At 45.4% G+C, this 13,473-nt stretch overlaps 1 protein-coding gene across 5 annotated transcripts in view; it reads right to left on the bottom strand.

The window, feature by feature from the left end:
* The window catches only part of LOC132391962 (exocyst complex component 6B-like), an 845,841-nt gene that overhangs the window by 295,404 nt on the left and 536,964 nt on the right, over positions 1-13,473 (bottom strand). For all 5 annotated transcript variants that reach the window (XM_059965781.1, XM_059965785.1, XM_059965784.1 and 2 more), the window contains exon 15: positions 2,572-2,681. In XM_059965781.1, coding sequence (XP_059821764.1) covers positions 2,572-2,681 — 110 coding nt within the window. The remainder of the gene's footprint in view (positions 1-2,571; positions 2,682-13,473) is intronic.

The raw sequence follows: 13,473 nt of genomic DNA, 5'->3' as shown, positions 1-13,473 counted from the left end.
CTCATACACCGCTATCAAATGGCCTGTCATCCTCCATCATGTTAATGCTTGTCAACTTTAGCAGTGCTCAAAGTGATTATTGTTCTTCTTGATTTACAACAGTGACAATATTTCCAAGTTACTTCATGGGTCTAAACCTCCCATACATGGCTCCCTGAACATTGTGCCACAGGTAGTCAGGGCGTGAAAGCATTTGGCATTCTTCCCTTCATCACGCAGGGCATTGAGTATAGGAGTTGGGACATAATATTGCAGGTACAAGATGCTTGGAATACTGTGCACAGTTCTGGTCACCCTGTCAGGGTAACTACACTGTTAAACTGGAAAGAGTTTAAAGCAGATTTACGAGAACATAGCCTTGACTAGACAGCCTGGGATGTAGGGAGAATAATACAGTAAGTCTGTAAGACTTTGGAGGAGAATCTGAATATGGCTGGTTTATTATCCATCTCAACCCCATTCTCCTGTCTTCTCCATGTAACCTTAGACATCCTCACTAATCAAGAACCTATCAACTTCTGCTTAAATATACCCACTGACTTAGCCTCCATAGCCAGCTGTGACAATGAATTGCACAGATTCACTAACCTCTGGCTGAAGAAATCCCTCCTCATCTCTGTTCTAAACGGATGTCCCCCCATTATGAGGCTGTTCATTCCAGTCCTAGGCTCCCCCACTATAGGAAATATCCTCTCCATGCCCATTCTATCTAGGCCTTTCAATAATCAATAGGTTTCAATGAGATTGTCCCACATTCTTCTAAACTCCAGCCAGTATTGCCCAGAGCTATCAATAATGGACTTTGTTTTCTTTGTCCTGATTGTGCTATCTTGTAAAAATAATGCAAAACCTAAGATTAATTTTAATAATTTCTTGTGAATGCTACTTATATGAAGCTCTGTGCCTGGGATGTTGCTGTAAGCAAGCTTTTCATTGCATCTCCACATGCAGGGACTTGTGCAGATTACTATAAACACAAATTTGACATACTTATGTTTTGCAAAGCTTTGCCAAACACATCGACACAATTACGATGAAGGCACACCAGTGGATATATTTCATTAGGTATTTTAAGAGATTTGGTATGTCACCAAAGACTCAAGCAAATTTCAACAGATGCACCATGGAGATCACTCTGATTGCATCAGTGTCTGGTCTGGGGGTGGGGGATCAGAAAAAGCTGCAGAAGGTTGTAGACTCAGCCAGCTCTATCATGGGCACTAGCCTCCCTACCATCGAGATCTTCAAATTGCAATCCTTCAAAAATTCAGCATCCATCATTAAGGGCCCTTGCCATCCAGGACATGCCCCCTTCTTATTGCTACCATCAGGGAGGAGGTACAGGAGCTTGAAGACACACATTCAAAGTTCCAGGAAGAGCTTCTTCCCCTCTGCCATCAGATTTCTGAACAGACATTGAACCCAGGAACACCAGCTCACTATCTTGCTTTCCTTTTGCACTACTTATTCTTTTGATAATTCTGATTGTAACTACAATAATTATTTATGTCTTGCACTGTATTGTTGCCATAAAACAACAAATTTCATGACATATGTCAGTGATAATAAACCTGATTCTGATTCTAAGTTCACCCATCACCCAGTTCATGCCCTCTTTTCATTGTTAATATCAAGGAGATGGTACAGGAGCCTTTAGACACACATTCAACGTTTTAGGAACAGCGTCTTCCCTTCTGCCATCAGATTTCTCAATGGACAATGAACCCTATTTTTCTTCTTTTTTTGCTCTCTTTTTGTATGTACCTGTATTTCTTATTGTAATTTATAGTTGTTTATTATTATTATGTATTGCAATTTACTACTGCCACACTAATCATAACTAATCAATAAGCTCCAGGACCTTGGCATCAATACCTCCTTGTGCAATTGGATCCTGGACTTCCTCACTTGCAGACCCCAATCAGTTTGGATTGGCAAAAACATCTCCTCCACAATCTCCATCAACACAGGTGCACCACCAGGCTGTATGCTTAGTCCCCTGCTCTGCTTGCTTTACACTTATGACTGTGTGGCTAAGCACAGCTCCAATGCCATATTCAAGTTTGCAGATGACACCACTGTTGTTGGCTGAATCGATGGCAATGATGACTCAGCATACAGGAGGGAGACTGAAAATTTGGATGTGACAGCAGCCACACCCCAGAACGTCACCGACAGGTGGGCCAAACCAGGTGTGCGTAGCTGGCTAGCTTCGCACCCTGGTGAGATAGGGACACACCTGTCCTAGAATGTGAATTCAGCTCCCAGTGGACGGGGCAGAGATTAACAGTAAGATTCAACAACCAGGAAGATGATTCTACAACACTCCATGAAGAGCAAAGGACACAACAAGGTCATCTTCTGCAACTAAGGAAGACCTCATTTGTGACTGCTACTCCAACTACTCCAGTGCTATGTTTGTCCACTATAAAAAAACTCTCCACAGGTTTCTTCGTGCATAACAGAAGAACTGTACAAATCTGACTCATTATCGGATATGATAGATAACCAGCCAAATAATTAATGCAAAATGCTGCCTTGAATATCATCTGTCCTTTGCACAGCCCTTACCTCAAATGAAGATCTTCTGAAAACTTGAGGCAGGCGTAGATAAATTCTTTGATTTGCGAATAGACCTTGGGCACAAATTCCGAGAATGGGAATTTCTTGGGGAAGGGTTGCTGCAAATGAAAAACACAGAACTGAAAAAAATAAAGTTTGAACAACATCACATTTAATATCACACACAACCTAAGAGCTATATAGTGACCATGCAGAGACTTTGAATATCGACCTGAGTTTGAATCCCACACAACCACAGAAATATATAGTGATCAACCTGACATCTCGAACATTGATCTGTTCGAATCTCATACGACTGTTGGAGAATGACAAAAAATGCTGTTTATAAAAGTAAAAATAAAAAGATAGAAGTGTCAGAAATACACTAGAGGTTCTGCCAATGCTGGAAATCCAGAGTAACACACATAAAATGCTGGAGGAATGCTGCAGGTAAGGTAGTATCTATGGAGGAAAATAAACAGTGGACGTTTTAGACTTAGACCCTTTCCAGTGAAATACTAAAACCTTTACAAACTTCTACAGATGTATAGTGGAGAGTATCTTGAAAAACCAATACCCTTCATCTGAAAATCCTACAAAAAGAAGTGGATATGACCCAGTCCATCATGGGTAAAATCAAATCAAAATCAAGTTTAATTATCATTCAACCCCTACATTGATACAGCCAAACGAGACAGAGTTCCTTTGGGGCCAAGGTGTAAAACATTCAAAATAGCGAGAAGCATAATTCAAATACAGGGCAAAGAAGCATCATCACTTGAAAAAAAACACATATGTAGTCCAAGACCCTGAGTGACAACTTCCAGCATTCGGAGGTACAGTCTCTCGGCATGTACCGATGCACACAATCCAGTCTGTCGGTCCACCTCTCTTCCCACCATCAAGCACATCCATTTGGTGCGTTTTCGCAAGAAAGCAGCATCCATCATCAAGGACATGATCTCTTCTCGCTGCTGCCAGACTCAAACCACCAGATTCAGGAACAGTTAATTACCCCTCAACCATCAGGCTCTGGAACCAAAGGGGTAACTTCACTCAACTTCACTCACCCCATCACTGAACTGTTCCCACAACCCATGGACTCACTTTTAAGGACACTTCATCTCATGGTAATAACTGTTACTGAACCTGGTAGTGTGGTTGCTGAGGCTCCTGTGCCTCCTTCCTGATGGCAGCAGCGAGAAAAGAGCATGGCGTGGGTGGTGGGGGTCCTTGGTGATGGATGTTGCATTCCCGTGACAGTGCTCTCAAGTTTGTATATGGAAACATAAATTTACTTTGATAATAAATTTACATTGATTTTTGACTTTGAAAGTTCTGGGCATTTGTCAGTTTTGTCTTTTTCTGTATAGTTTTCATGGATTTTGTTTTTTTTCCTGTAAATGCTGACAAGAATATGAATCTCAGGGTGATTACATATATAAACATATAAACATACTTAAATGTTCATATTTTTTGTAGCTTATAGTAATGTTGATGTCTTGCCCTGCATGGCTGCCACATCAAATTTCACAATATACGTCAGTGATAATAAATCTGATTCTGATTCCGAATCTGTAAAAGATTGAGTTGTACTCACAAGAAGATTTCCTGAATCTACATGAGGAGTTTTGGGGGGCGAGGAATAAATGGGGATGTCAGAGGTAGGTTTTTCACACACAGAGTGGTGGTACGTGGAACGCCCTGCCAGGAGAGGTGGCAGAGACGGATACATTAGGGATATTTAAGATACTCTTAGATAGGCATGTGATAACATAAAAATGGAGGGCTGTCAAATGCAGGATAGGCAGACGGGTAGAGATACAGCTCTACCAATGGAGGTGTGAGGCTCTCCTTCCTTGCGGGTCGCCATTGGGAAAGGTTAGTACCTGCTTAGCACCACGATCAGAAGCCATGGGAGCAGGTGGTGGATGGTCATATGAGCAGCTGGTGCATATCACAAGTCCTGGTTATGCAACCACTGACACTCCTCTCTGAGCAGTATTGATAATGGTTGGGATCACCCATCTTGTGAAGACACTGCTCAGAAGAAGGCAATGGCAAACCACTTCTGCAGAAAAATTTGCCAAGAATCATTACGGTCATGGGACCACATCATACGAAACAGCATATAATGAACAAACTATAAGTAGGAGAGATAGGTTAGATTGGTTAAAGGACTGGCACAACACTGTGAGCTGAAGAGCCCGTACTGTACTGTACTGTGATGCTCTATGTTCTATAACCCAAAATGATGACTGTCCATTCCCTCCACTGATGCTATCTGACCTCTTGCGTATATCCAGCAGACTATGTATTGCTCCAGATTCCAGCATCTGCAGTTTCCTGTGTCTCTAAGATTCCCTATTGCTTCCGGAATCTTGGGACTCAAAAAATGGCTACACTATGTTTATAATAGAGGTCACACCACAGACTGCTACCTTAGTTTGTGTTGTGCCATTAAACTAGAGTGCAATGCAGCAAGGAATCCATTTTTCCTGATCATATCACTCACACCAGGAAGACCAGACGGCAGAAAGCAAAAAATAGTGGTAGTGTAGCGGTGTGCTACATGCAGCGCTAAAATTACGACACGGAGTCGGTAACTGCAGTCGAAGGAAAAAACTTTATTCGAAAACTTCAGCCTCACTTTTAAGCCTCTGTCAACCAGCCCCCCATCGCGCGGAGGCTCCAAAGCTCTGTGCTTGCAAACCCCCGTAGGCTATCTAATTGTGAGTCGGTTCGGATACGCTAGGAAATGGATCGCCACATAACCCCCCCCCCCCCAGTACCGGCGATACACCCCCCAATGTCCACAGTCTGGGCCAGAACCTGCTTGGGAGGCGCCGGAAACTCGGCCGGTTGCGCCAGGTCCACATGGGCCGGCTTGAGGCGGTCCACCGTGAAAACCTCCTCCTTCCCCCCAACGTCCAGCACGAACGTGGACCCGTTGTTCCGGAGCACCATAAACGGCCCCTCGTATGGCCGCTGCAGCGGTGGCCGATGCCTGCCCCTTCGTACAAACACAAACTTACAGTTCTGTAGGTCTTTGGGTACGCAGGTCGGGTGCCGCCCATGCTGTGAAGTGGGTATGGGGGCCAGGTTACTGAGCTGCTCGCGAAGTCTGCCCAGGACTGCTGCGGGTTCTTCCTCTTGCCCCCTTGGGGCTGGTAGGAACTCCCCGGGGACGACCAGGGGCGCGCCGTATACCAACTCGGCCGACGAGGCGTGCAGGTCATCCTTGGGCGCTGTGCGGATGCCGAGTAGGACCCAGGGAAGCTCGTCCGCCCAGTTGGCTCCTCGCAGGCGGGCCATGAGGGCCGACTTCAGGTGACGGTGGAAACGCTCCACTAGCCCGTTCGACTGTGGGTGGTAGGCAGTTGTGTGGTGCAGCTGAGTCCCCAAAAGGCTGGCCATAGCTGACCACAGGCTGGAGGTGAACTGGGCGCCTCTGTCGGAGGTAATGTGGGCTGGTACACCAAAGCGAGATATCCAGGTGGCGATCAGGGCTCGGGCGCAAGATTCGGAGGTGGTGTCGGTGAGCGGGACCGCCTCTGGCCATCTTGTGAACCGGTCCACGATAGTCAGGAGGTAAAACGCTGATCTCAGCCCCAGTATCGACCAAAAACCGGCGTCCTGACCTTCTATCCCACACGTACAGGAGGCTATCCCGATGGCCAGCCGCCGTAGCCATCAGCGGCGGCTGGCCCTGGCGTTTCCCGGGAACTCGCAGGGCGGGCGACAACGGCGGGCTTCTGCACCCCACTGCTGGTGGTAGAAGCACCAGTGTTCATTGGGCCGGGGGTTGGCGGGCTCTGCGGCCGGGCCTGGACTGGTTTGCTGCCGGGAGCGGGGCTGGGAGATCAGTGCGATGGACGCCCCGCTCACCTTTTTGGCGTTCCACAGCAAGTCCGCCCAGGCTGCCACCTTCCGGGGGTCACTGAAATCCGCGTCGGACAGCAGCAGGCGGATGTCCTCGGGCAGCTGCTCCAGGAATGCCTGCTCAAACATGAGGCAGGGTGTGTGTTCGTCGGCGAGAGACAACATCTCATTCATTAAAGCCGATGGAGGTCTGTCGCCCAAGCCATCCAGGTGCAGTAAACGGGCAGCCCGCTCGCGCCGTGAGAGTCCGAAAGTCCTGAGGAGCAGGGCTTTGAATTCCGTGTACTTGCCGTCTGCCGGGGGCGACTGTACAAACTCCGCGACCTGGGCCGCTGTGTCCTGGTCGAGGGAGCTCACCACGTAGTAGTAGCGGGTGTCTTCTGAGGTGATCTGGCGAACGTGGAATTGGGCTTCGGCTTGCTGGAACCATAGGTCCGGGCGCTGTGTCCAGAAACTTGGCAGTTTCAACGAAACCGCATGAACAGAGGCGGCGTCAGTCATTTCTGGTCCAAAAATCGTTTGGACCGTCGGGGTCACCAATTGTAGCGGTGTGCTACACGCAGCGCTAAAATTACGACACGGAGTCGGTAACTGCAGTCGAAGGAAAAAACTTTATTCGAAAACTTCAGCCTCACTTTTAAGCCTCTGTCAACCGGCCCCCCATGGCGCGGAGGCTCCAAAGCTCTGTGCTCGCAAACCCCCGTAGGCTATCTAATTGTGAGTCGGTTCGGATACGCTAGGAAATGGGTCACCACAGTAGTATCAAATCAGGTGGTTGAAGTAGCATCACAGGTAGATAGTGTCTACCTTGAAAGGTAGTCTTTGAATGTGGTGTCACAGGTAGACAGGATCTGCCTTGAAAAGTAGTCCTTAAAAGTGATGTCACAGGTAGATAGAATCATAAAGAAAGCTTTTGCATATTGGCCTTCATAAATCAAAGTAGTGAGTGCAGGAGTTGGGATGTTACGTTGAAGTTGTATAAGATGTTGGTGGGGCCCAATTTGGAGTATTATGTGTAGTTCTGGTCACCTACCTACAGGAAAGACGTCAATAAGATTGAAATAGTGCAGAGAAAATTTACAAGGATGTTGCCAGGACTTGAGGTCCTGAGCCTTTCCTGAGGAAAGGCTGAATAGGGCAGGACTTTATTCCCTAGAGCATAAAAGAATAAAAGGAGATTTAAAGAGGTATACAAAATGATTAAGGGTGTGGGTAGCATAAATGCAAGAAGTTTTTTCCACTGAGGTTGGTTGAGACTCAAAACAGAGGTCATGGGTTAAGGGTGAAAGGTGAAATATTTAAGGAGAACATCAGGGTGAATTTCTTCGCTCAGAGTGTGGTGAGATACAATGAGATACAGGACAGAAACAAACCCTTCAGCCCATCCAGTCCTGCCAAATCATTAATCTGCCTAGTGCATTTGACCTGCACCCAGACACTAGCCCTCCATATCTTCCCATTCACGTACCTATCCAAATGTTGAAGTTGACCCCACCTCCACCACTTGCACCTCACTCTCATTATCCCTGAAAGCGTTGGTGACACTTGTGGGCTTTCACCAGCTACCCTTGGACTGTGCTGGTCGCTGACACAAGTGTTGCATTTCACTGTATGTCTCATCGAACTCAGATTTGTCATCTATCAAAGACCATGTGGATGCCAACAAAGAGCACCTTTGCCAAGGTGACAGAGGTCACATAAATGTCAATAAGACAAAGGAGAAGGTTATTGATTGAGAGGAACTTGCACCAATCACACCTCTGTCCTTTACAGCAGTAGCACATCAGTTTCACACTCCTGGGAGTACGCATCTCGTACGTCCTCTCCAGAACACATTGTACACAATCAGGAAAGCTCACCAAACAGCTCTACTGTCTGACGAGGCTTAAGAGAGCTGGACTATGCACGTCCTTCTACAGATTGACAGTAGAGAGTATCCCAACAAGTTGCATCACCATGTGGTACGGAAACTGTGCTGTGGTGGACAGGAGGGCTCTAGAATAGGTAGTTAAAACTGCCCAACGCATCACTGGAACCAGCCTACCTGCCATCGAGGGCATATATACAGAAAAGTGCTGGAAAAGGGCCAGTAACATCATGAAGGATCCCACCCACCTACTCATAGACTGTTTGTCCCACTCCCATCAGGGAGGAGGCCACATAGCATCCACGCCAGGACCACCAGACTCAAAAACAGTTACTTTCCCCAAGCAGTGAGGCCAATCTACACCTCCATCTACTAACCCACCTCTCCACACCCCCAACCACCACTACTTAAACCATTTCCTGTCGGTCACCTTACATACTGACACTCCTGTACCTACTTATGGACATACAATTAATTTATCTATCTTCTGTATTTATATTTATTGTGGTTTTTAATATTATATTCATTATTTTATTGTTTCTTGTGTTGCATTGGATGCAGAGTAACAATGATTTTGTTCTCCTTTACAGTTGTGTGCTGGAAATGGCATTAAACAATCTTGAATCTCGATGAAGGTTGCTTACACAGAACCTGGAACAGAACAGCACAATAACAGGCCCTTTAGATCACAACACGATGCCAAACTAATGAAACGAATAATTAACTGCCTTACTATTTTTCTGCCAACACAATGTCGACATCTTTCCACTCTCTACACATCCTTGCGACTATTTAAGAGCCTCTTTAATGTGTTTGTCGTATTTGTTTCCACAATCACCTCTGACAGCCCGCTCTAGACGACTACCACTCTGTGTAAGGAACTTGCCCCTCACACCTCCTTTTAACTTAATTCCGTTCATCCAATATTAGACATTTAACACTGGGGGAAAAAATACCGTCTGTCTACCCTCTCTGTAGAACCACATAGAACATTACAGCACAGTACAAGCCCTTTGGCCCACAATGCTGTGCCGACCTTTTAACCTACTCTAAAATCAATCTAACCCCTCCCTCCCACATAGCCCTCTATCCTTTTTGTATCCATGTGCCTGTCTAAGAGATTCTTAAATGTCCCTAATGTATCAGCATGCACCACCACCCCTGGCAGGGTGCTCTATATATCCACCACACTCTGAGTGAAAAAAAAAACTCTTACATGCCCCAATTCTTTCCCCTAATCACCAAACACTATAGTCCCTCTTATTAGCTATTTTTGCTCAGGGACAGTCTCTCGCTGTCCATTCAATCTATGACTCTCATAATTTTAGAAACCTCTATAAGAACTCTCCTTAGCCTCGAATGCTCCAGAGAAAACAACCCAAGTTTGCCCAACCTCTCCAAACAGCACATGCCCTCTAATCCAGACAGCATCCTGGTGAACCTCTTTTGTATCCTCTCCACATCCTTCTGGTCATGGGAACCAGAATAAGACAAAGGACCATAACTGGAGCATTTGGCCCATCAAGTCTGTTCCACTGTTCCATCATAGCCGATTTATTAACCCTCTCAAGCCCATCCTCATGGGACAGCCAGCTTCTTCTTCTTCTGTACTTCAAGAACATTTCATTTGCGATGCCCTTATAATTTCAAGACTTCTTTCTCAAACACTGTGAGTTCGAATTCCATTGTGGCTGAGTGAAATGAGCTGGAATGCCACAGAAAGTGAACATTAAAGCTGCCAGCTCATCACAAAATTCTACTGGGTCACCAGTAACACTGGTGATGGGACCAAGCACCCATTTCCGTCATCCAGTCTGGGTTACACGCATCCTTTTCACAATGTCCAGATATGGCCCAATTGCAAAAAGAAAGAGAGAGAAAGACTGAAGCAGGTCAACAGTTCACTTACTTTAATGAGAACTGTTGCAGAATTTAAAGGAAAAGAAAAACAATAAATGTTAAGCCAACAGGGCTGTTAACTAAAACTCTCAAACTGAAAGTAAAATGCCAATACTGCGGCTGGAAACAATAACTAAATACCAAATGAACATCGCTCCTTTCCAGCGTCTGTCGAAACAGTAGTCCTCCTTCCTGGACAAGGACGGGTGTAACCAGGGAGTGTAAATATCGCTGTGGTTTTGGTCGAGTCTCAACAAGACTACAACAAAATGAAAGGAGTTAAATACTGACATAATGAAACAGTATTTAGGCAGAACATGCAAACTCACGAGGGTGAATGCCGAACCTGATTCACAACCTGGCTGTGAGAATCTCTTGCAGTTAGGGATTCACTTTCAATAAGAGGAGGATCTCACTGAAACCTACTGTACACTGAAAGGCCCAGATAGAGTGGACAAGGAGAAGATGTTTCCTATTGTGGGGAGTCAAGGACTAGAGGGCATGGTCTCAGAATACAAGGATGTTTCTTTAAAACAGAGATAGCTAGAGAGTGGTGGAATTCATTGCCATAGATGGCTTTGGAGACCAAGTTATTGGATATACTTAAAGTGGAGGTTGGTAGGTTCTTGATTAGTAAAGGTGTTAAAGGTTATGGGGAGAAAGTAGGAGAAAGGGGTTGAGAGGGATAGTAAATAAGTTAAGGTGAAATGGTGAAGCAGACTCGATGGGCCAAATGGACTAATTCTGCTCCTTTGTCTTATGGTCTTAACCATTCTGTAAAATGGCCCTGGAGGAATATTTAGAATTAATATGGGTTCCAGGGTCACATCTGTAGATCCTGGGACACCATGGTAGCCTAGCGAATAGCGCGACATTATTACAGCTCAAAGTGTCAGAGTTTGGAGTTCAACCTTAGAGTCCTCTGGAAGGAACTTGTACATTCTCCCCATGGAATGTGTGATTTTCCCCAGGTGCCCCGCTTTCCTTCACAGTTAACAGACATACAGGATAAGTTAATTGATCATTTCAGATTGTCCCATGATTAGGTTAGGGTTAATCAGGGCGTGGGGTTGCCGGGGGTGGTGTGGCTCGAAGGGCAGGAGGGGCCTACTCTACGCTGTATCACTAAATAAGTAATAAGTCTATAACTGAGTCACCGAGGATTGTACCATTAGGAATGGCTCTGCCTTTGGGAAGTCCCGCTGTGCTCTCCTGAGAAAGCTAACGTTCTAATGGTAGTCTTCACTGAACAAACAGCATGCAGCGAAGCCAGTTCAGGTCCACAAGAGTTAAAACTCAATGGGGAAATGAAAAAGAACAAAGGTGCATTGATATGGCTACCTTTAGCAGTCCCAAAGCACTTTACAACCAATTAAATGCCTCTGATGTTACAGACACCGTTGTAAAGTAGGTAACACAACAGGCAATTCACATGCGTGGTTTAAGGAGGAATGTAAACGTGGATGGATTGGATTTTTCACTCAATGGGTGAAGCTGCCTTTGACAAACTGATGGTAAAGATGGTTAGAGAACAATGCTGGAGAAACTCAGCAGGTCAGGCAGCATCTATGAAGAGGAATGAAGTTCAGGCGGAGACCCTTCATCAGGACTCTATTCAACAGTGCTGAGATGTGGCTGACGTTTGGTATAGAAACTCAGAGTCCTTCAATAGGGCAATCATTGACACATCGCCACTGCTCTAATGAGAGGCTAAAGATGTACCATTGAAAGCATCATGGTCTGGTGCAGCAATTCTAATTGTATTCTTTCTTGTAAAAACTATGTACAAATTATCTATATTCTTTCTTTTTTAGAGATGCAGCTTGGTAACAGGCCATGCAGCCCAACAAGTCTGTGCAGCCTAATTATACCCAATTCACCTACTAACCCGTACACCTTTGGACTGTGGGAGGAAACCAGAGCACCCGGAGAATTGAACCTGGGTCACTGGTGCTGTAATAACATTACTTAATTTAAATATTTCTCATTAATGCAGCTTATATGATGCTGTGTAGCTATGATGGGGTGGGGGTGGTTTCGTTTCAAAGCCTGGTATTCAGTGGTCGGTGTGTCCTGGGAATGATACCGACGATCGAGGCCCAAGGGTTGAATCAGAAGTCCAGAAATCAAGGCCCGTTAGCTGGACCCAGTCTGCGAATATCTGCGAGCACTGGGGTGGTCAAAGCCTGGTGCCTGCAAACCTGAATGTCGCCCAATGATCTAGTCTTCAATGGGGGATCAGAGGTGGACAGGATCAGCAACTTTAAATTGTTCAGTATTATCATTTCAGAGCATCTGTTCTGGGCCCAGCATGTAAGTGCCATTGAAAAGAAATCAGGGCAGTGCATTTGCTTCCTCAGAAGGCTGCGAAGATTTGGCACGACATCCAAATCTTTGACAGATAGCTATAGATGTGTAGTGGAGTTTATATTAACTGGCTACATCACAGCCTGGTATGGAAACACCAATGCCCTTGAATGAAAATCCTACAAAAAGTAATGTATACATTCCAGTCCATCATGGGTAAAGCCCTCCCCAAATTTGAGCACATCCACATGGAGTGCTGTCATAGAAAAGCAGCATCCATCATCAGGAACCCCACCACCCAGGCCATGTTATCTTCATGCTGTTGCTATCAGGAGGAAGATATAGGAGCCTCAGGACTCACACCACCAGGTTCAGGAACAGTTATTACTCTTCAACCATCAGGCTCTTGAAACAAAGAGGATAACTTCACTCAACCCATCACAGAACTGTTCCCACAACCTATGAATTAATCAATTTCAAAGACTATTCATCTCATGTTCTTGATATTTATTGCTTAATTATTGATTATTGTTATTATTATTATTGTTTTTCTTGTCTGTAATTGAACACTTTGTTGTCTTTTGCATACTGATTGTCCATCCTCTTGGGTGCAGACTTTCATTGATTCTATGGTGTTTCTTGGATTTACTGTGAATGCCTGCAAGGAAATTAATCTCAGGGTTGTATATGGTGACATCTCTGTATTTCAATAATAAGTATAATTTGAACTTTGAAGCTAGAGGTGGAGACCTGCCCTGGGGTTGGAGGACCATGGTGTGCGTAGATGGGAGGGAGAAACGAGGCTTGTTTTTGCTGTTGTTTGTTGCTTGTTGTGTTCTGTGTTGAACATGTTGGCACAGCTACGTTGGCACCAGAATGTGTGGCGACACTTGTGGGCTGTGCCCAGCACACTCTCAAATGTGGTGGTTGTCGTACAACTGATGCATCTCACTGTA

Source organism: Hypanus sabinus, chromosome 3 (assembly GCF_030144855.1).
Source record: "Hypanus sabinus isolate sHypSab1 chromosome 3, sHypSab1.hap1, whole genome shotgun sequence".
Lineage (NCBI taxonomy): Eukaryota > Metazoa > Chordata > Chondrichthyes > Myliobatiformes > Dasyatidae > Hypanus > Hypanus sabinus.
The sequence above is the reverse complement of the archived record's forward strand: the minus strand, read 5'-3'. Positions and strand labels throughout refer to the sequence as shown.